Here is a 24249-nt window from a genome sequence, read left to right on the forward strand (position 1 = left end):
AGTCTGCCATTGCTGCTTCCTTGTAGAACATGCCTTTGAAATAAAATCATCCAAACTGGATGGTTGCTCAGCCATCTTCAGGTATCTCCAGAGTGCACAAGAATAATGGAATTCTTGGCACGCTCTTTCCTAGTCCATTGAGGTCTCGATGATTCTGTGTGGGAAAGAATAACCCAGGGTGCTGCTGTTTGCCTTACCTCATCTTCATCCTCAATCCTGGTCTTCCTTTGACTTTCCAGGAAGTCTGAAAAGCCCTTCATGGTGTGTTCTCCCTTATACCGTACAGCCTAGGAAGGAAACAGAACAGGGTCAAAATGGTAGCCTCTTCCTGCAGGGATTCCTTCATAGGTAAATCCAGAGTCCCATTCCATTCCTAACCACCTGAGTACGGTGGGCAGGTTGCTTAACATCTCTGAGCCTCCATTACCATGGCTCCAAGAGAAGGATAATAAAAATTCCTCCATCCACAGTGATTGGGTCAGGGACTAGCAACTGACCTAAGTTGGACCCCATCTGAGTCTTGAGACTTTTGTGGAAGCTAAAGGAAAACACTCTTTAACATGAACATGAGAGGGTCATTGGAGCTGAGAACGAATCTGATTTAATAGAAGGCAGAGCTGCAGATAGGGAGAAGCTGAGTCTGCGCTAATGACACAACAACATTTCCAGTTATGTGAGTCCCAAGAGCCCCTCACTTGTTGAGAGTCGGTGGGGAAGAGCCTGAAGAAGGGGTACCGGTCCAGGTTCATCAGCTGAATATCATTTGCCGTGATGTCGATCTTGGCGATGGTGACTGTGGAGTGGTTTTGATATTTTCTGCCCAACTCCTCCAACATTGGGAATAGCGCCCTGCACTTTTCAGACCAGGGTGCATCTGGAAGAGAGGGGCCATTGCGCAGGCTCATACTAATGAGGACTCTGAAAGCCAACACTGGTCCATAAACACCATCACTGTGTTCTACTAACGGTTCTGCTGCTTTGCAAATTGCATTCCTTCTCTGTTTTAATGGTATATTAGATTATTTTACATTTCAGACATAGTACCTGATCGTTATTAAATAAGTCAAAAAAATATTAACCTACTCTCCTTTCACCCAGATGCTAACTCTTTTAGCATGTTGGGACATTTTCTTCTATTCTTTGTTTTTCCTTTAACATAGCTTTCCACTCCAGATGAAGAAGAAAACCAGGAAAATATCTATGCTAGTTGCTTCCTCATGTTCTGCCAGTAAGTGAGTGTGTGTGCGTGTGTGTGTGAGTGAGTGTGAGAGGGAGAGAGCATGCAAGAGTTTTCCAACAGAGCTTAAACTTGTAGCCGAAGATCACCCAGTGAGTTAAGCAGAGGAAGGGGGATTTGAAGACAGGTTGCTTTGACTTGTGAACATTATACCACACTGCCTTTCAGTCTGGTGGAGAGAATGCACCCAAGAAGTGAACAGGAGGTTGTGACAGGTACCACTATGCCCGGAAAGGGGACACTGGACTTCCTTGTGGGATAGTTCCTTGAGCTGTGATTTTTGCCCAGGCACCCAGCCCTCTGGAGAGAAATCAGGGATCAGCTCCAACACGGAAGGGAAATTGAAACTTGTCTGCTGGTCGTTCCATTAGTTTCTGGCTGTGCAGGAGGAGTGGCCTCAGAGGCCCTGGACACTCCACATTTGGATGATCACCCCTCCATTTACAAACCAAGTGCCTCCAGGACCACCTGCTCTGCCAGCAGCGGCCCCGCAGCTTCCCTGGAGCCCAATGGGCCCTGAGTTGGAGCAGGAGGGAGCATAATGGCTGCAGTCCCAGGGGGCCAATGTGACAGTCCTGCTTCCAAGAAAATGAGGCTGCTTTTACCTTTTCCCAGAACCAAGTGGGCACTCTCATAACTCTAGGTGTCAGGTAAGTACAGAAAGGGCCACCGCAGCCTCTCATTTAAAGGCAACAGATCATGGTTAGTTAGCCACGCAGACCTTAAACACTGCACCCTGTGGATGAGAGTCTATTTCAGTGAGATTTAAAAGGCCTGCATGATGCAATCCAGCCCTCCTTTTACCCTCCATGAAGTGATGGGATCAGAGCTTGAATTGAACTTTTTGCCTTGCAGCTTATTTACCGTGTGGCCTGAGGTAAGGCAGTTAACCTCTGTAAGGCTGGGTTCCCTGATCTGTATTGTGGAGCAATTCGCTGGCCCTTCCTAAGAGGCTTGTTTTGAGGAGGCAATGAGAGCAGGTGTGTAAACCGCAAGCTCATGTCTGGCTCATGGTACGTGCTCAATAAATGGTAACTGTGTGTTAAATAAAAGAGATGTCTGAAGCAGCTTCATTGTCACCCTTCTCTGCGTCTCAGGCTGGGAGACAGGGTCCCTGGCTTTGGCTCTCACATGCAAATCAGAAACTGGGGAAGGGGCCAGAGTCCTTAGGTGAGCACTGGAAATAATTATAACAATAGGAATAAGAATAGCAATGATAGCTGTCATTTATCAAGTGCTTACAACATGCCAGACACTGTGCTAAGTCCTTTACTTGCATGATTCGGGTCCCCCGCTTGGCCACACCAGCTCAGGTAGGTTAAATACAGCACATTTGGTAAGTCACATAAAGCCAGAAGCAGAGGGATTCAGTCCAGCCGTTACCAGCATACGCACTGGAGTCAGGCTGCTTAGGTTTCAATGCCAGTTCCAGGACTTACTAGCTGCGTGACTTTGGAAAAGTTTCTTCTCCTCCCTGGGACTCTGTTTAGTCATCTGTAAAGTGGGAACAACAATAGTAGCTACTTTCAAAAGTATGTTGTGAGGATTAAATGAGATAACGTAGAGAATGGCTCAGCACAAGGCCTGGTGTACCATGGCATTCAGTCAGTGTTAGCCATCAGCTTTATTATTGTTATAGTCACAGGCCTGGATTAAGTGGAAGGTATTTTACCCATTCCAAGAATTCGATTTTTGAGGAGCGTTGCACTGTAGCTGATTACCATCTTGATCCAAACTCTTTGGATGTCTGAAGACCATTTGTGGCATGGTGCTTTGATAGATTTTGGAGATTTGGGTGCCCAAGAATTCAGGAACCACGCTTGTAAAGTAATGTCAGGGCTATTGCCTCCCGTGGCCTCTGTGGAAGTACTTACAGAACATCACAAATACATCCCTTTCCTTGGTGATGACATTGAAGTTCTTCCCAACAAGCTGCTTAACCGTCCCCTGGTCCCAGTATTTTGGAATCTCTTCACTGGATTGATGGTTCTAGGAAGGAAATTTGAGAGGTCTGAGAGTCTCTGGAAAGGGGTTGGCAGTTGGGGCTCCCAGTCCTGACTGGGAAGAATGGAAAATTTTCTCTTCTTCTTACAAGAGACTTGGAAAGAGCTTGAAATGCTGAGACAGATCACGACTTGATGTCAAGCCTGGATTGTCCAGGGTCAGTTAGGATCAGAGGACTGACGAGGAGGCAGGGCTCCAAACTGGGACAGGTTCTAGCATTTTAAAATACGCTATTCTTGGAATTCTTAGATGAGAGTGGGGTTCATGTCTTTAACATCTTAGTTTGTTCCGCCCATAAAAAATTAGCTGTCCTCAATTTTCAGAGCATCAAAACCAAGATCATTTACATGACCTTTAAGATCTTTATCACACTTTGGTTCTTGCCAACCTCTCTAAACTCGTCACCATCCCTTGCGTTCTTTAGCTGTACTGGTCTTCTGTACCCCTTTGTGCTGTTCCTCTGCCTGGAGGGCCTCCCCACCTCGTTCCTACATTCCCTTCTGCATCTGGTTAACTCAGATTTACCATTTAGAATGACCTCAAGGTAGGGCTTCCCTGACTCTCATCCAGACGAGGTCAGATCCTGCTCCCATACGTTCTCACAACACCTGGTGCTTGCATCTCTTATTCAGGTGTGTCATTTATACTTATTTTTCTGGTTATTTGATTAATGTGTCTTTACCACACTAGACAGAATATCACAAGGGACTTTTCTTCCCTTATCATTGAGTATCCACTGCCTGGTACATAGTAGGACCTCGATAAATATTTTGTGAATGAATGAGTGAAAGAATGAACCAAGCTCTTGCTTCTCTTTGAATGAAGTGGTATAAATTTCAGAACCTATATTTTTCTCTGCAACCATTGCTTCCTGACTATCTCTTGAATCCACACCCCTCTCTCTGTCTGCACTGCTACTACCCTAGTCCAGGAAGCCTTCCTCTCTCATCTAGATCACTGGAATAGCCTCCTAGTGTTCTCTCTGCATTGTCTCCTAATCCTCTGCTTGCCTTTGTTCTCCTACAGGCAGAATTCTGCCTTCACTGTGCGCATGTAGTTTCCCATTGCTTTTAGGATACCAAATCCTTAATATACGTACAAGTCCTTGCTGTCAGGTCTGCTCAGCTCACCAGCCTTACTTCTGACGTTGCCCTCCCTCATTCCTGCCCCAGCCTCTGGAAAGGACTTGAAGATTCTTTTCAAGGGGGCATAAAGGGGAGTGGGGGCTGGGCATGGAAGATGGGAAATGGTGAACATGATGGAGAATTAGGAATGGGCCACATCAGGCAGATCTCATCACTCATGTGAAGGATACTCATCTTTATTGTAAGAGCACAAGAGCACCTGTTGGTCGTGGAGATGGAGACGGACACCTTCTGAGGTATAACTGGAGGGAAGAGAGAGGATGGGTAGAGCTCCAGGTACATTTGTAGATGGGGGATGGAAAGTGAAGGGTCCCCTGTGTGAAGCCTTCTATTTTATTAGTGACACACGAGTCAAGTGCTCAGGTGAGACTGAAAGTAGGAATGGAGTATGAAGAGAAATAGATTCAGAGATTAAGAGAATGAACACACTAAGAGAAACAAAGAGATGTTAGGACATTTCTAAGTGCCGATGGGAGGTTTGGTTTGTGATTCCTTGAAGCCAGCCTGCCTCACAGTGATGTTCTTTTTCTCCAGGATGGGCCTGGAAGCAGCAGTGACGAGATTTTCACATATTTAGGTATACAGGGTAACTATTCAGGTTCAAAACTGATTCGGCTTGAAGTAAAAAAGCCTGACTTGTGGCCTATCAAATATACATTGTACATCTGCTTTAACCATTAAAAAATGCACTCTCTTAGGATAAGAATGCACACTTCCCCTCCTACACCCAATTGGTAACATGCTATTGGTAACACCCTATTGGTAATGCCCTATTGGTAACTCCCTGATTAGTCCCTTTCCTAACATCAGGGTCATGTTGACCTGCTAATTTGCAACTAAATACTTCTTTGAAACTTTGATGAAAATGTATTCTGGGTGTATTTTTTGTTCTAAAAAGATATGAGACCATACTGAAAACCATGCTTCTCCAGAATGCGTTCTAAGGCCTTCCCAGGTTATAATCCCCACTGTGACTCAGGTAAAACACACCTTATTTTTCTTATCTATAGATTGGTTATTTTCATTGAGAGTAGGGAAAGTAAGTGGGTTCAACGGGGTTGTGATTTTGTCTGGTAAATACTACAGGATGTTGAGGAGGTAGAAAGTGGAGGGGATACGGGAGCTAAGGGGGTCATGACCAGAGAGATGAGCCATGGAATCCAAGTTCACAAAGGAGGGCACTAAAAAGATTGTGGAATGGGATCAGAAGGTTGGAGGCCATGAAAAGTGTAAGGAATTGTAGCCATGTGACAACTAGAGAAGGGATCTAAGAGGATGGAAAGCTTGAAACCAGGCTTTCAGAGGGGCTGCCATCTCTAGAGTGTGGCCATGAGAGCGAGTGGCTGAGATGGCATGGACATACCAATTGTGGGAGAAAAGACCAGGGTTTTGGATATTGACATTACTGGAAATGATGGCAGAGTATGGAAGAAGGGCAAGTGAGGAGCTGAAGTCCTCAGAGGCTGAGGGAGGTGACCAGAGAACAGCAACAGGAGGCAGGATCAGGTGATCAAAAGTCCAAAGGCATGGGCTCCCAAGGGTCTGGAGTTGTTGAAGGTAGGAGGAGGACAAATGGTTTGGAAGCAGAGTGGAGGAGACCAGCCTCACCACTTGGCCTGTGATAATGTGCATCAGAGAAACAACAGCTTTCACTTGATAAGGCTGCAGGGGAGGCAGTGTGTGGGAGAGCAGACAGAAGGTAATGGGTGTCCTCAGAGGTAAGGTTCTGGTACATTCTGGTTTGTCCCGAGAGTCCCAATTTATTCCTGGTGTTCCAGAAATACTTTTTAAAAATACCCCATTACTCTCAAAAGTGTCCCCATTTAGAAAGTAAAAAGTCTAGTCACCTAAATTGGCAGAGTGGTTGAGGATACAGCACTTCCTCAATAAACAGCAGGTGATGGTGTGTTAGGTAGCCATCATTTTGCAGCCTCTCTTCCCTTTTAGCAAAATTGGCTCCCTTCTAATCCCTCAAAGAAAAGCTCCCTAAAGCCTTTGAGGTTAAATCCCGATTGCTGAATACATTCCACCCCAACTACTCCCCGAAGCAAGCATCTTCCCTTGGGCCAAGTGAATCTTTCACATTAGAGTCTGAAAGGAGAGTAAGAGCCTCCTTTTGGAGGATGTTAGCACTGGGAGCGCCTGCTTTTCAATTGGAAATTCCTGCAGAGGAAATGCCTTTACTCTAAGAATAAAGAATTAATGGTGGAATTATAGAGTCAAGACAGGTCAAAAGTTGAATAGATTTGAGGTGGGAGATGGAGGTATTTCCCCACATTGAACCATGAGGTTGACCTTTATCCTGCCTCCCCATTCAGATAACTAAAGCCAGCAGAATGACCAAAAAGAGATAATTCTGAGATTCTGGATAAACCTTGTCTAAGAACAAACTTACCTTGGCACTTTTATTCAGGAAGCTGCCGCTGAATTTCTTGAAGTTTTTGTAGTTTATCTCCTTGGAAGGCATTTTGTACCTCACTTCAGAGCTTAAGTTTAAGATCTGGACAGATGGGATACTGACCTCTGTGATCCGGAAGTGTTTGAAGACATGTCTGTTTGTGGGTTCATCTGCATCCACAAGGATGAAAAGGATCTGCCAAATCAAGTGAAACCTGTCTCTCTCTGGATTTGAGGCCATGAAAAAGGTAAGGAATTGGAATTGGGTAAGGAATCCCTTACCAAGGGTGAGAAAGTGTTGGGAAGTTGTAGGAGGGGACTAATGGAATGCAAGTAGCAGGGTCTATGGAGTGCGTCTGAAAGACTTGACAAAGGCTCCCTTCCATCAGGCAAGTGCGGCCCTGTTCCCCATTGCAGACACGGGCATTGGCCATCAGCCTGGTGTCGCCATCCTTGTGCAGGGCACCAGCCACACAACTGTAGCAAGTCAGGAGGTCCTGAGCTTTCATCTCTCAGTTCCTTGAGCAAAACAGTAAGTTCCGCTGTCTGTGCCTCAGTTTCCTTATCTGTAAAGTGGTAATTATAGTAGTACTCACCTTATAGGGTTGCTAAGAATTAAGCAGGATGATATATGTAAAAGCTTAGTTCAGTGACTGAGAGGTAGAAAATGTTCAATACATGTCAGTTCATCATTATTCTAAATTATTCTTCTACCAAGGAAATTCGTGACTTCATTCACTCTTTCATTCAATAGATATTTGTGGAGTGCCTACCAGGCATTTTGCTAAGTGCTGGGGGTACAGTGCTGCCCAAGACAGACAAAATCTTGCCCTCATGAAGCTTATGTTCTCGTGGAGAAGACAGACAAAAACGTGTAAACAAATTAATAAATTCAGATAGCGAAGCGTGCCAACTAGACCATAAAACAGGGCACTGTGATAGAGTGACTGCACAGACGGGATGAGGTAGGGGCTCAGTATTAGATAGGAAGGTCAGGAGGAGTATCTGAGGAGGTGACATTTTAGCTGGGACCTAGGAGATGAGTAACAAATCAGGGGAACATTGATTTAGGCAGTGGAAACTGTGAGTGCAAAGGCCTACGGAGTGTTGAGAGGGAGTTTAGAGTGTTCTAGAATAGAAAGGAAAGGCCCATGTGGCTTCAGCACCATGAAGGAGAGAGTCATGGGAGACAAAGTCAGAGATGTGTCAGAGATGATGTCAGAACTCCAGTACAGAGCTTGGAGCACAGTTTTTGTCTGAACGAGACATGAGGCCACTGAAGAATAGTAAGCCAGAGAGTGACACGATAATTTTTAAAAGATTATTCTGGTTGCAGAGAAGAAACAAGAGTGGGAGCAGGGAGACCAGTTAGAGACTGCAGCAGACACCTGGCATCAGACACTCTCAAGTCATTCACCAATCAAAATATGAAGGGGCCTACTATGTGCCAAACACTCTTCTATGGGGTAGGGAGACTGAAAAACAAAGCAGACCTTGTATACTTTCAACAAATGTTGGCTAGAGGTAAACAAGGTAAGATATGGGGGGTATGGCCTACTGGAATAATATTCATCCAGCTCTTTGTCTTTGGCTCTAAAATGGATCCCAATCAATAAATAGCATGTTGGAACTTGCTAATGGAGGTAAAGGCAATTTAGAACCTCATCTCACAGTATGTGCCAAAATGATTTCTTTAACTTTTTCAATGATCCACTGCTTGTTCAATAGCATATTTTTGAGTCTCCACATCTTTGTCCCTTTCTCAGCTTTTTTCTTGTAATTAATTTCTAGATTTATAGCATTATGATCGGAGAAGATGCGTGTTATTATTTCAATTTTTTTAAATTTATGGAGGCTTGCCTTGTTTCCCAACATATGGTCTATGCTTGAGAATGTTCCGTGTTCAATTGAGAAGAATGTGTAATTTGCTGTTTTTAGATGGAGTGTTCTATATATGTCTATTAAGTCCAACTGTTTTAGCTTTTCATTTAATTCCATCGTTTCCTTGTTGATTTTCTGTCTGGATGATCTTCCAATGATGTGAGTGGGGTGTTGAGGTCCCCTACTATTATTGTGTCATTTTTGATATCTTCTTTTAGGTTTGTTAATAGTTGCTTTATGAACTTTGTTGCTCCTGTGTTGGGTGCATAGATATTTATAAGTGTTATTTCTTCTTGATGTAGTGTCCCTTTGATCATTATATATTGACCCTCTGTCTTTCTTTACCTGCCTTATCTTGAAATCTACTTTGTCTGATATAAGTATTGCGACACCTGCTTTCTTTTGTTTGCCATTAGCTTGGATTATCATCTTCCTCTGCTTCACTCTGAGCCTGTGTTTGTCGTTGGAGCTGAGTTGTGTTTCCTGGAGGCAACAGATTGTTGGATCTTGTTCTTTAATCCATCTTGCCACTCTGTGTCTTTTTACTGGAGAGTTCAATCCGTTTACATTGAGGGTGATTATTGATGCATGAGGCCTTAATGCTGTCATTATGTCACTCGTTTTCTGGTTTTCCTGCATTACCTTTGTTTCTTGTCCTGTGTGTTTTGGACTACCCATTGACATCACATTCTTAATTCCTTACTTATTTTTTGTGTCTCTGTTCTGTTTTTAAGTTGAGTGACTACCCTGAAGTTTGTATTCAGAATCTCATGTATAACATAGTCCATTTTCTGGTGGTCTCTTATTTCCTTAGCTTAAACTGATTCAGTCCCTTTCCTCCTAAGTTGTTACTGTCATCTCTTATTCCAACTTGTGTTGTGAGTTTGTGGTTAAAGTGATAAGATTGTTTTTGTTGTTTTCCTTCCCTTTATCCTATTGCTATAGTTGTATATTTGCTATCCTATTCTGATTCTATTTGTCTCCTTACTCTGTGTTTTGTGACCCCCTTCTCCCTTTTGTCCTTTTTTCAGGTATGAGGGCCTTCTTGAGGATTTCTTTTAGGCAGGAGGTCTTGTGGCTATGAAGTCCCTTAGCTTTTGTTTGTCTGGGAGAGATTTAATTTCTCACTCATATCTGAAGGATATTTTTGCTGGATAGAGTATTATTGGCTGAAGATTGTTATCTTTTAAAGTTTTGAATATGTCATTCCAGTCTCTCCTAGCTTGTAAGGTTTCTGCAGAGAAATCCGTTGAAAGTCTGATAGGGGTTCCTTTGTACATTATTTTCTTCTGCCTTGCTGCTGAGTAATCTTTCTTTGTCATTCACTTTTGCCAGTTTGACTACTATATGCCTTGCAGTAGGTCTTTTTGCATTGACATATCTAGGAGACCTGAAAACTTCCTCCACACACATTTCTCATTCTCTAGATTTGGGAAGTTCTCTGCTATTATTCCTGTGAGCCCACTTTCTGCTCCATTCTCCTATTTGTTGCCCTTGGGGATACTAATTATTTTTATGTTGCATTTCCTCATTGAGTCAGCTATTTCTCAGAGGTTTTCTTCATTCCTTTTTATTCTTAATTCTCTCTTTTCCTCTGTCTGGAGCCATTCAACCTGTCTATCTTCGATTATGCTGATTTGCTCCTCTGATGTCCACACGGGCATTCAGGGATTCTATATGATGTTTTATTTCTTCTGTTGTATTTTTCATCTCTAGTGTTTCTGATTGATTCTTCTTTATAGTTTCAACCTCTTTTGTCAAGTAACTCCAGAACTCGTTGACTTGTTTGTCTATATTTTCCTTTACCTCATTGAGTTCTTTGATGATAGCTATTCTGAATTCATTGTCGCTTAGTTTACTTATTTCTGAGTCCTCAGAGCATAATTCTGGGTGCTTGTTTTCCCTCTGGTCTGGGGTTTTGATGAATTGATGGATGCTGGAAGGAGGACGAGTCTTCCCCATGGTGATATTATTCAGTTGCCGTTACAGCCTGTCGCCACTAGATGGGGGTGCGTATTGTGCGTAAGAGCTGCATATTGTGAGCCCTCTGCCTTCAGCCAAGATGGTGGTGCACAGCGCGGGTTGGGGGAGGAGGGGCACTTTCTCTTGCGGGTAGACCCAATTTCCGATCAGCTCTCCCTATCTGGTCTCCTGGGGTCTTGACTTGATGAACTCACCCCACATGAAAGCTTTCCCCCTGTTAGAGGGCTTCCATCTGGGCTGCGTCACTGTTGGAGTCCTGGATGATCCTGTGGATGTGCGGCCCCTCCCCCACTCCTTCCCTCACCGAACCTCCCGCTGCAGTGATCCCAGTCTTTAGGGGGGCAGCGAAGATCTCTCTTACCCTGTTCCAGCTCCTCCGAGGGGGGCTCCAGCCTCTCCACCCTCCGTTTTTTGGCTGCTGTGGGTCTCTGAGGATTCCTGTGCTATTAGGATGTTTTTTGTTGGAATATGGTTGCTCCTTTTTGTGGTATGTTGGAGGGGAGAGAGTCCCAGGCAAGCTCACTCAGCCATGACACTGACCACAATGTGTGCCAAAATGAATTCTGCCTAGATGAAAGGAGTTAAAAAAAATATAATCTAGAAGAAAATATGGTTGAATATTGACTATTATAATGTGGGAGAAATATAGAGAAAGCAATCATATTGTGATCATTTTAATTATATCAAGAATCTTAAAGTTTAAAATTGAATAAACCAGGAAATATATTCACCAGAAATATTTCTGTAATTGGAACAACTCTCCTGGAGAACAATGCAGTGGGCTGTAGCATGAACATTAAACATGTTTATGCCCTGTTGGCTTTACTCTGTGCTTATTTTGGGTTTCAACATTTTTAATTGTTTCATTTGATGTTCAGAATAATTTTCTTCAAAATAAAAAAATCTGCCATTACCATACTTCTTATAAAAATAAAGAGAAAAATGAAGTAAATAGCCCCCATAGTCCAGGTGGTATAACTACATAAATTTGGGCATAGTGCTTAGGAAAAGCAGATTTGTTTCTAATGATAATGATACCAATAAGAAGAAGCACTGTTTATTATACACATTCTCATTGCTTTACATATGGCACCTCCAATTCTACCACAGCTCTGCGTTTGACACATGAAGTGATTGAGACTGAGAGGTTAAGAAACTCACCTAAGACCAAATTGCTTGTAAGAGGAGAGTTTGAACCCAGGTCTGTGTGATGTTAAAGCCCAGAATCTCGGCAATTACTTGTCAGATCATCGTGCCATGTCACACCATCAGGCTTTTCATTTTCCCTGACCTCAAGGAGGAGTGGTCTTTTGTCCCTCTTATCTCCAGGCCAAATGCTGCCCACAATGCAGTCACCCACACTTATTCCATCAAAAAAGCAGCTGAATCATCATGTTCCCATAGTAGACTTATCAAAAAGATGAAAGAAGAAGGAGCATGCGTTTGACAAGAAAGGAAGAGATACTGGACAGGAAGAAGGGAGGAAGTTGGTTTGAAAGTAAACAGTAAATAATATGTAGCATCTATATTGAAATCAGGAAATTTGTATGCAAATGCAAATCCTTCCTGGCTTAATTTATAATCAGCAGGGCAGGTGAATGGCGTCAGGGTGTACAGATCTTGGATTCCCAACTAATTCCCCAAAAGAGCAAAGGCACCTTCCACAAACCTTGTTTTGGAATTCTTTCAATGCTGCATTATCATACCAAATGACTTGGAGATGAAGAGCAGCATGTGATTCAGGATATTCAAATAATAAATCAGATCCTTATTCTGAAATTACAAGGAAAAGAGATCATTCTATGCACAGCTCTCCCAGCACCCCTTCTCCTAGGGAACCTTTGCTCACTGACCTCAGTGTTGTATTCAACAACAAAATTTGTGAGGTGCTGTTTTGTGACTTGACTGAGGACTTGTTTGTTAGTAGTGTCATAAATAAGCTCCTGGCATTTCACAATTTTTTCCCTTGGACAAAAGAAGAAAAACATTGGAGGGCTGTAGCTTCCACGATGTAGGCACTTAAGTGTAATTCATAATCTAGGTTCTTAATAAATATGGATGGCTGGGCAGATTAGCTTGTGGGTGGAATATGGGAAGGTGGCAGCCATGAAAATCTCCAGTCTACAGAGAGTATAATTAACTGACAGCCCCAGCTACCTTGCTCTGCAAATCCATCCAAGTATTTGTGCTGATGCTAAGCAGTTTCTCACATACTGCTCCTAACAAATAAGCAAATGTGTCAGGGATTCTATTTCTGGGAGATGCAGGACTTCTCTGATAATTGAGTTCGACAAACTTTCTAAGAACTCCACTGCTGTCAAGGACTCTTTCACCTAACCTTCTTTCCTTCTAAAGTGTCAGACCTACATCATGGTCTGATTACTCTCTGAGTTTCCCTCAGCATCCTCTCTGTTTTCCTTCACAGGCATTTTCCCTAATAGATCTTTCCCTATTTGGTGACTGCTTCTCAGAGAGACCTGAGAACTAACACAGGGAATGATATAATTCTTTGTAGCCCAGGATCACAATTTTGGGGGAAGGAGAAAGAAGCAGCTGTCTGCTAATTTCCTTCTACTCTATCTCCTTCTCTTCATCTCCACCAATCCCATCCTGTAGTCCAAACCTCCTCCAGGACTCCTGCAAAAGTCTCCTGATGGTCTTCCAACTTCTCCCCTTGTTTCTCTCCAATGCATCCCCCACACTTCAGCCAGAGTGATGATGTTAGAACGCAAATCTGATCATGTCATTCTCTTGCTTAAACACTTCATAGCCCCCATTGTCCTCTGGATAAAGTCCAAACTCTTTTCTGTCATGACAATAGTCTAATAATACTAATTAGACTTATTGAGAGCTCCTGTTGTACCAGCCACTGTTCTAAACATGTTATATGCGTGAACTCATTTAATCCTCATAAACATTTCCTTGAGCTATGTACTATTATTTCCCCTGTTTTACAGTTGAGGAAATTGAGGCACAGAGAAGTGAAATGACTTGCCCAAGGTTGGTAAGCTCATAAGAGATGGAGCCAAGATTCCAACCCAGACAGTCTGATCTAATGCTCATGCTCTTAACCATTAAGATAGACCAAGTCTCTCCCGAATGCTTCGTCCAAGTTTGCTGTTTGGCTTTTGATTTTGTGATGGGGTTTATGCTGCAGAACTTTTAAATTTTTATGTAGCCCAAGTTTATCAGTATTTCTTTTCATAGTTTCTAGGCTTTCTGTCATGCCTTACAAAAGGGCTTTCCCACTCGAAGTTTAGAAAGCAAACCTCGCATGGGATCTTCTAGTTTTTACATGGTCTCATCGTTATATTTTTAAATCAGGGATCAATCTGGAATTTAGTTTGATGGAAAGAGTGATGTATGGACTTAGCTTTAGTTTAGTTTTTTTTTTTCTGTAGGCTGCCCAGTTCTCTCAACGTTAGTTATTAAATAATACGGATTTTCCCTACTGATCTAAAATGTCGTCTTTATCATATACTAAATTTCCAAATGTATTTGGATCTATTTCTGGATTATATGTTGTCCCATTCAAAAACACAAATCAGGTTATTCTCCAATTTAAAATCTTTCATTGATTTCCGTGGGCCCAAGTAAAAATGTAGTAGCTCACAGTCTTCTCTGAAAGTCAGGCAGATCTGGATGTCACTCCAGCTGCCTCCTGTCTGGCCTTGGGCAAGCAACCTAACCTCTTTTAACACATATCTCTCAGTAACATGGTTATTGTAAGGATTTGGCTTTGTGTGGGGAGGGAGTAAGGCATGTTCCAGAAACCAAACCACAGTGTCTAGACTAACAGTCTTCAATAGAACTTTCTGTGATGATAGAAATGCTCTGTAAATCTGTGCTGTCCAATATAGTAGCCAGTATTCATATGAAGCTAGTTTGACTGATGAGCTAAAATTTTAATTAATTTTAATGTAAATGGTCACATGTGACTAGCAGCTGCCATATTGGACAGTTCAGATCTAGATCCCAGAGAGGGAGAGGAGGAAGGTGTGTGATAGAGGCTAGACTGTAGAAGGCTTGTGGGCCTCTTTAGGGACTTGAGTCTTTATCCTAAGAGTAACAGGAAACCGTTAAAGGCTTTCAGTGGGAAGGAGGAAAGTGACCATCAGATTTGAATTTTGAAAGGATTGCTCTTTAGAAGACAAGAGAGATTGTGGCAAATCAGTTGGGAGGATGTTGCATTAGGTGTGGGAGATGATGGTCCCTTGACCTAGGATGGTAGCAGTAGAGAGAAATGGATAGATTTAAGGGGTATTTTGGATTTAAAATGAGTAGGATTGGGGTGATGGATTGGTTATGAGGAGTAGAGAAGAGGGAGGTGTTAGAATGATGCCTGGGTGTTCTGGCTTTGCTCAGCTGGGAGAGATGGTGGCACCATTCATTGAGAGAGAAATGCTGGAAACAGATTTGGAGGGGAGATTATGACTTTAAGCTTGGCCATGTTGAAACATCTGATGATGGATATAAAGGTCTGTCTGGAGATTAGAGAAGTCTGGCTGGAGATAGAGATTTGTAAGTCATGGGTGTGTGGATGGTAATTTCTGATGGAGGATGTGGAGGGAAGCATGGAGCAGAAGAAAACCCAGGGCAGAAGATTGAGCCTTAGTGAATGATGTTTACTTTTACTGGTTAAGGAAAGGAGGAGCAGCTTACAATGGAGAATGGCTAGAAAGGCCAGAGAAACACCTGGAGACTATGGTTTCATAGAAACCACTTAGCTCACAAGTGGCAGAACCAGAATTGGCACCCAAAGCTCTTACATACATGCATAGTCCACTGTTTTGAACTAGAGACCGCTCACCAGCAGTAGGATCAAAGTCCTACCTTTTTAAACACCAGAACACTGTCCAGGGTGACGTGGAAACGCCCAATGGCATTGCTAATTGATATCACTCCAAATGTTAGCTCTGGGAAGTCTTTGATCACATCGTAGAACAACTCTGCTACTTCTTCCTCTAAATCCTGTTTGAGGAAGGATGTTTGGTGAGACTTCGGTAGAAAGCAGAATGCCTGGCTTTTTTAAGGGCGAGGTAGAAATGGTGACCAATTCATCTCCACTCCTTTCCAAGTTCTGGTGTTTTTCTGGGTCATCTGAATCCCCTTTCATGGATGTTTTATGCCCAGAATGCTTCTCTGGCTATGATGTGAGACCAAAATAGGCAAATTCACAGAGACGAATGGAGACACTTGATAACCTTGACCTTTTCTGAGCAGAATGGTGAAGGTTGTTCTAACACGGGTTGAGAGTTTTGAACATTTATTCCATTATTGCTTTTGAAAGAGGCAATTGATTTGACCACATGTGGTACCAAATATGAACTTGGTATCAAGATAGGGCTTTAGTTTCAGTTTCATTCTTTAGCTTGAAAGAAAATTGGGGCTGAAAACACGGTCAAAAACTGGAGTGGGAGAGAAAGAGGCACATACTCTCCCCATGTATAAATATAACGCCAAAGTTCTAACTTCTACTGGGAGAAGCAGTGAAGTCATCAAATTACAGAAAATAAGTTAAAATGTGCAAGAAACTCATTCTCTAAAAGGAAAATCAGTTTGCAAATTATTTATTGTTCAGTGATGTTCTAAATGGACCCCAAAAAGATCAGTTATGCTATCAAAACCAATTCAATGAATATGTCAGTCTCCTCTCCTCTCTCTCCATTTCTCTCCACTTTCCAGTTAGCTTCTCCTACCACTTCAGCTTCTATTTTTTTCTTTCTTCATTTTAACCCTGCAGGAAACCAGCTCATTAGAAAAGGAAGAATGGGCAGGCAATTAACCCAAGTGACGGTCTCTCTTCACCTTACCAACCTCCTAGACACAGGGTTCCTCACCAGTCAAAAAGCTACCTCCCATCCCTTGAACCCAGTACCTGGAAGAAACCAGTGCTGCAAGGGCCTGGATTTCACAAACTCGACTACCTGCTGGGTATCAGTGAACAAAAATGCTTTCTGGCTAATTTGTCTCCTCAACCAAATGACCAAAGCAGTAGATTCATCCATTCCTGGAGAGAGATGCAGTTAAACGGATCCCACAGAAGTTTCCTCTTGAACTAGAGCAAGGCCTGTCTCCTCCAAGTTTAGAGTAGAAGCATCTTGTCTTGGGCTCCCACCCCTGGAAGGCCAAGTTCAGTTCTTCCACTCTCCCCTCCCCCACGCTCAAGCTCCATGGCATGAACATTAACAGCAGCCCCTAAACTGTATTGAGTGCTTATCAAGGACCAGGCACGGTGCTGAGAGTTTTGCATGTATCCCATCCCCAGAGCAACTCTACAGGATAGATCTCTTCATTTTGTAGATGAGGATATTGAGGTTCAACTTGCCAGTGGCCACCCCTCCAGCAAACCTGGGAATCAGACCCAGGAGGAAGCATGCCCAGCCTTCTTTTCTTATCTACTCTCCAATGTGACAGGAAGATGGATTTATTTTAAAAACATATAAATAAATAAACTGTAAATTGAAAGACTAGCTAGGTCTGTGACCTAGGGAAAATTCCATTATCTCCCTGTGCCGCCAGTTCCTCAGCTGAGACACAAATGTCTGCTAAGCTCATAGATCCTGACTTCCATTTCTCAGCTACATATGGGAGTGCCAAGCACACAAAAATCTTAGCTTCTGAAATTGGACATATATAGCATATCTGGGGAGACATAATGGTGGGCCAGAATGAACACAAGACTACAGATGGACTGTGTTTGCCAGGATCCTCAGTTTCACGTGATGGCAGGTAATGTAAAATATTATTTTATATTAAATCCTGCTATAGAATAGAATGGAACATTTAAAATGAGTTTATGAGATAAAGCAATGTGTGTTGTGAGCAGCTTTGGAGTACACGTGCAGGCCTTTACTCCTGCACTCAGTCATTCATTCGTTCATTTGACAAATATGCATTGAGTGCCTATTATGTTATCAGGTGCTGTGCCACTGTTTTGCAGCTCTCATTCTGTTAAGGAGGAGAATCATCAAATAATTACACAAATAAGTGTATAATTACACCCAAAGAAAGTAGTCAAAAGCAAAGTTCTATGAGCCTATAGCAAAGATACATGACCTAGACTGTGAACTCAAAGAGGGCTTCCTAGAGGAAATCACTTATGAGTTAAAAATTGGAGGATGCATAGGAGTTAATCAGGAAGCAATAAGGAAAGGGGAAGGCTGCCAGGCAGAGCAAATAGCCTGTGCAAAGGCCCTGGAGCAAGACAAATTTCTGCATGGGGCTTGGTGAATGCACACTGAGTTGGTACATCAGCTGAGAAGGACCCTATTTTCAGTATCTTTCCTTATACCTCCTAAGAACATTAGGCCATTTTTAAAACATGATAAAGTACATTTACATAGAGAAAGGTGTACAAATTATAACATATAGTTTGATGAATTTTCACAAAATGAACACATCAGAGTGTTGACGCGTTCAAAATGAACACTACCATCCAGAGCAAGAAATGGAACATTACCAGTCCCCCAGAAGTCCCAGTTGTGCCCCCTCCTAGCCCATCTCACCCACACCTGGAGGTAACAAACATCCTGACTTCTAATGGCATGCATTAGTTGGCCTGCTCTTGCACTTCTTGTAAATGGGATCATACAGTGTGTGTTTTTGGGTCTGACTTTGTTATATTTGTGAGATTCATCCATGTTGTTGTGTGTACTTGTAGATTCCTTCCCACTGCTGTGTAGCATTCCCTTGTGTGAATATTCCACAATGTATTTATCCATTCTCTGTTGATGGGCATATGGATTGTTTCCAGTTTGGGGCTATTAAGAATTAATTCTTGTGCATGTCTCTAGGGGCACATTGTACCAACTTCTGTTTAGTGGTGGGGTTTAGGACAAGCGCTTAACACTGCACCTGGAAAGAAGTGAGATCCTTGCCATTGTTGTGCTCTCAGTCAGGTAGACAATGAGGAACAGACACAATTCTGTAAGGTGAGGGCGTTAATGGGGGAAGCTCAGGTGCTATGGGACCAAGAAGAGGGGCAGGCACTCCGACCCCGGAAGTCAGGGAGGCATCTTGGAGGGGGTGATAATCAAGCTTCCTCCATGGCAGAGGAGGTCCCAGACACTGATTCACACCACAAAGGGGGCTCAGACAGTCTAGAAGTTGCCACGTTGTCACCTTGTTGCCTCTAAGTGAGGTCAAGTCTCACCTGTCCTTCAGGAGGTGAGGGCATTGCAGAACCTGAGCCACTTCATGAGCAGATATAGACTCTACCAAAGTGACCTGGGGCTTCTCGTTTCTTCTCAGCCCTCCTCAAAGCCAACACTCACTAAGGGCTCCTTGCTTGGGCCCAGTGGTTCACCGTCATTGACGGTGGTCACTCGGCATCCATAGGAAGCAGCAGTCTCTGTCCCTTCTCTCACTGCTCCTGCCCTCTCCCATCTCTTCTCTTTCCCCCTGCACACGCCACCTTCCCACAAGCCTCCTGGGAACCACAACACTGCCTGACCGTTTCTGTAACCTGCGCTGAGGTTGGCGCTTTGGCTGTACTGTCCTCTGCAAATCTGGCCTGTGTGTCTCATGCCCCCTTGTGTCCATCCCGAGAACTGCAAGGCATGGAGCAGTCCCTGTGGGAGATGGCTCTCCCCACCCCCACCCCTTTGGTTCCTGCAGTAACACTCAAACAGGCTTCTTACAAGCCTGCTAAATGCCAGAGCTGCAAAAGGCAATCTCAGTTTCCTGAGATTCAATCATTCGATACGTATATAATGGGAACATCTTAGTCATGAGCCACATGACGACATTTCAGTCAACAATGGACTACATACACAATGGTGGCCCCATAAGATTAGTACCATACAGCCTAGGCGTGTAGTAGGCTATGCTGTCTAGGTTTGTGTAAGGGCACTCGATGATGTTCGTACAACTAATGGTGCATTTCTCAGAGCATATCCCCATCGTTAAGTGACACATGACTGTACTAGTATAGTAGGGACTGTGCTGGGCACTTCTGTGTTCATCAGCTTTGTTCCATCCATCCATTGATTATGCATACATTTATGCATTCATGAATTTAACATTTAAAAAGTTAGGACGTACCATGTGCCACACTGAGGCACATAATCCTTCAAGCATCCTTGGCACCAAGACAGGGCTTGACACATGGTAGGTTCTCAATAAAAGTGTGTTAAATAAGTGATTGAATGAGTTAATGAATGAAATGGATGATGACAGAAGCTAAAGTGTTTGGCAGTCACCCTGCCCCAAACCCATCTTGTTATATCATCTCTCAGTCTCCCTTTAGGTTTGCCAGTGTTTCCTTGGCCTAGGCCCTGTCAAAATCATTCTAAAGTAGAAGATCGGGGTGGGAGGTGGGAGCTGGAGGCAGGGACTTACTTTCTGGTCTCTGGTAGTTTGTAAGCCATGCACCTCACTCTCCCACCTCTAGGGCCCACCAGCTGAGATGCAAGCTGTGGTGCAGGCAGCTACATGTTCACCAAAATCTGTTTTCTTTTCCTTATGGATACAGAACAGCATCATATTTCTCAGCCTTCACAGTTGGGTGGGGCCATGTAACAGAATTTTGGTCAATGGAATGAGAACTGAAGTGATGTTTGCCACTTCCAGGCCTGGGCCATGAACACCACCAGTGGCGATATTCTGTCTCCTTGTCCCCACTACTGGCTGGATACAGAGGAAACAGCAGGGGGCTCAGAGGCTGTAGGGGAGGTCAGAGCCAGAAGCTGGAAGGAGCCTGGGTCCATGAAAGACTGTGTGGAGCAGAGCCCTCACCTCCACCCTCTGGCTGCCATCTGGGCTTTGTGTGGCAAGAAGTAAGTGTGTAATTGTGTTAAGCCCCTGAAATGCTGGTGTTTATGTGTTTCCTTGGCTAGCATTACCTTGACTGATGCCCGCGTACCATTACCTTTGCAGCTGATGGGCTCCGATCTGTTGCCCTCAAAAAACAGCTTCAAATCTGGGGTCTTGTTAATGTCAAACTCCTTCTGAAGTTCTTTCTCGATGGTGATGTCCACTTTGCCAAAGCCGACCCCATTCTTGCCTTTGCCCATGATCTCCGCAGCTTTGCTGAGCTCCTCAGCCATGTTCCTGGATTGCTTCGAGGATGGGATGTCTGAAAGAGCCAGTGTGAAGACAGAACTCGCTAGAGCCTCACCCCCTCCCCCTCTCCCAAGGAGGAGGCTTTGTTTGGTCTGCTTAGCTCCTGGGCCTTTCTCGTGCTCTGCTGCTAATGGGTAAATTTTCAGGAGAGTGACAGGATGTGAGACACGAGGTTCATGGAATTGGCCAATTTGGAAGACACACATCAGGGTCCTTTGGGTTCAGCAACGCTGGGCAACTTTGGGCAACTCACTCAATCTCTCTAAGCCCCGCTTTCATCACAGGTAAAATGGGGAAAATAATAGTGGCTATTTCATGGAGTTGTCAGAGTTGAATGAGATGTATTTAACAACGAGTGATATAGTGCTTATGATTTTCTAAGAGCTTTGCGTGGATTAAGTCACTTAGTCCTCCAGTCCTCCTATGGGGTGGGTGTTGTTGTTATTATTTCAACTTCCTAGATGAGGAAACTGATGCACAATGAAATGAGCTGCTCACCTGAGGCCATGTGGCAGTAAGGGGTATAGCCAGGATGCAGACCTGCTCAGCTCTCTAACCTCACTGTGTCTGTAAAACCCTTAGCATAATACCTGGCACGTAGTAAATACACAATACATTATTATTACTACAGACATTATTATTGTGAAATTTCCATGGTAAGAAATTATATGGAAGAGAGAGAGAGTGGGGGGGGGGAGGGTTAGGGGGGAGAGAGAGAGAACAAGAGAGCATGGGTGCCATCTGGTGGAAAGTTCTGGATCTAACAGGCCAAACTGGGCCCTGCCAGTTGCCCTGTGGCTGCATATAATGTCAGGTGACCCTCAAGTAGGGAAGGCCAGGTGTGGGAATGGTTGAGGTGGGGGAGGTTATGATGCCCCTTACCCTCTCTGAGCCCATCCCCTTGAGGAGAGCATTGAAGAGACCTTGACATTCTCGATTAAGATTCCTTCACCCCTTACATTGCTGAGCCAAGTAGGGTGGGGGTAAGAAGGGGGAGCCCTTTTCTGGAAACAGTCTCAGGTAGCTGGCTCTTGATCCTGGCAGCGGGAGAGGTCTTCCTGGTCTAAATGGGAGGGGACTAAGAGGCTCTCAAGTTTCCTGCCTTCGCCGGATAACACTGTGAGTCTGCAGGTCCCTCCCCTGGCCCCTGATGTCTGCCACACGTGGACCAAGGGAGGGCGAGGGGTCGCTGATTCCCTTTCAAGCCAGAACGCACACTTTATCTTTTTCAACCACCCCTTGTCCATCTGGAGCACTTGGAGAAAGTACAGAAGACCACCACTGCCATGAACAAGTTACAAGTCCGACAGAGAGGTCTTTTGTAAAGGACAACCCAGAAAGCTGGCCCCAGCAGGCACACACCCCATTGCCAGTCAGCACACCTGCTCCTGTGACGGAATCCGAAAGTGAAGGATCATTTTCGTTAAACCCTTGATCAATGGACAGGAAAAGGGACTTTTCACTGATCGATGCCTCTCCACTGCCTGCTCTGTCACCCTCATTGCCTTCGATAGCCACCATCCATCACTCCAGCAGGGGCTGTCCTGTGGCTGGCCACCAGCTCTGGACCTCGGGGCTCTCCCTGGCTTCCTTGTGGATTCAGTCATGCCCTGCTCAGGGTTGCTGATTGACAAAGCATCCAAATCTGAGTTTCTAAGGGAAGAACCTCAGAGCAAGACAAACACTTGGAGTGATTGTCCAAATGGTGGGGCTTTCAGAGGTGCCACACCTAGCCCTGAGCTCCTGGGTGTCCGAAATGGAAGTGAAAGGTGTGACAGCTGGAATGCTGGGACCTGAGAGCTAAATGGATGGGACCTAACACTAATAGTAATGAGGATTCATTCGTTCATTCATTCCTTCAACAAATCTTTTTTAGGATCCACCCTGTGCCAAGCACTATGCTAGGTGCTGGGGATTTAACAATGAACAGATCGATAAAAATCCCTGTTCTCACTGGAAAGGCAGAAAGTATACAAAATAAGGAATTAGATTCTATGCCACGTTAGATGCTAAGTGATGATGCTCTAGATGCTCTAGAGAAAGAAGCAGCAGAGCTGCAGGTTGGGAGTGTCAGGGGAACTGTGAGCGCAAGTAGGGAGGCCAAAGGAGGCCTCACTGGGAAGGAACGGTTTAACAAAGACTGAAGGAGATGAGGGAGCAAGCTATGCGGAAATCTGGAAGGAGAGTGTTTCAGGCAGAGGAACTGTAAGTGCAAAGGCCCTGAGGTGGGAGTGTGGGGGACATGTTTGAGACATGACAAACAGTCCTTTGGGCCTGGAGCAGAGTGAGCTGGGGTGGGGGTCTATAGTATAAGCCCTGATAGTTGGGGATTTTTCTCTTGTTTATAATGCAAGTGCCTGACTTAAGCTTTGATTGCCAAGGCGTTCATTTCAAAGAGGCATCCAATTCAAGAGGACTATCTGGAATAAACACATTGCCTGCCACACACTAGGTAAAGAACCAGGCTGCCTCCCCACTGAGGCCCCTTGATTTAGAGATCTTGGTTTATTTCAATAATTGATCATTTGGGCCACTTTTCTCTCTCTCTCTCTCTCTCTTTCCTGTGCTTTAAATTCCTGCTCTTATGTTTTAAAGTCACCAATAAAGAGTGGGCCAAAAAACCCTAGGCCCTCATCCTCAACCCCAGCAGAAGCAGAACCCCATACCCCTACACACACACTCTCTCTCTACCTGTGACCACACTCATCTGTGTGGCCCCAGACGTGCTGTGTAATTTCCGGGTCTTATAAGTAACAAACTTCTATTCTTTCAAACTTTCCTGGTGGTTATTGTTGATTATGGATTATTTGCGTCGACAGTAGGCATGAATGTCAGAGACCTTGAGCATTCTGGCTGCTGCTGCCTAGATAACAGGGGATGAGAATGCAGTCAATTGGTGAGACTCTTGGAATCAAAGGTCACTAGATTTAAATTCTGTGACCCCCATCAAGGTACACATGGAGAAACTCAGAGGCCAGCCTACACAGGTTTAGAATGATTTTCCCTGGAGCCAGTGCACAGATGGAAACCATAATTACAACTGTTACAATTTATAAAGTCTTTCTGTATGTTAGGTCCTCTGTGCTAGGTGCATAGTATTCAAGACATCTCAGTCAAGGTTCAGTTGAAGGAAATAGATGCTACTTGTATTACTCAGCATTTACTATAGTAACAAACATCCAGGACATCTCAGCAGCGTATAATGATGCATGGTTTTTCCCATGGGTCTGTGGGTTGGCTGAGGATGTGCTGGGCTCAGCTCAACTCCACATGTGCTACATTCTGGGACCCAGGCTGAAGGTAGACACCTATCTGGGGCATTCTACTCTCATGATAGAGGGCAGAAATGCTAGAGTTCCTGACCAACCACACAACCACATCCACCTATTGACCAAAGCATATCCATGGGCAAGCCAGAATCAATGAGAGGCGAATACATACTCTTCCCCAGATTGCACTGGGAAACTCACATGAAAATGAAGGGGGGAATATAATCCTACTACAGGGAGGGGGAAAACTATTGGGAACAATTCAATC

At 44.1% G+C, this 24249-nt stretch overlaps 3 protein-coding genes across 5 annotated transcripts in view; 2 read left to right on the forward strand and 1 right to left on the reverse strand.

Annotated features, from left to right (window-relative positions):
- Positions 1–20359, forward strand: part of LOC102148288 (uncharacterized) — a 37419-nt gene extending 17060 nt beyond the window's left edge. Inside the window, exon 8 of one of the 2 annotated variants that reach the window (XM_070232174.1) lies at positions 20221–20359. The gene's annotated coding sequence lies outside the window, so the exon portion shown is untranslated. The remainder of the gene's footprint in view (positions 1–20220) is intronic. The other variant, XM_070232173.1, reaches the window with a different exon arrangement.
- Positions 1–24249, forward strand: part of REXO5 (RNA exonuclease 5) — a 692166-nt gene that overhangs the window by 17412 nt on the left and 650505 nt on the right. The window lies entirely within an intron of this gene.
- LOC100147307 (protein disulfide-isomerase-like protein of the testis) overlaps positions 576–24249 on the reverse strand; it is a 305575-nt gene continuing 281901 nt past the window's right edge. Inside the window, exon 7 of the mRNA XM_070232579.1 lies at positions 576–874. Within this exon, the coding sequence (XP_070088680.1) occupies positions 576–874 (299 nt within the window). The remainder of the gene's footprint in view (positions 875–24249) is intronic.

This window comes from Equus caballus, chromosome 13 (assembly GCF_041296265.1).
Source record: "Equus caballus isolate H_3958 breed thoroughbred chromosome 13, TB-T2T, whole genome shotgun sequence".
Classification (NCBI taxonomy): domain Eukaryota; kingdom Metazoa; phylum Chordata; class Mammalia; order Perissodactyla; family Equidae; genus Equus; species Equus caballus.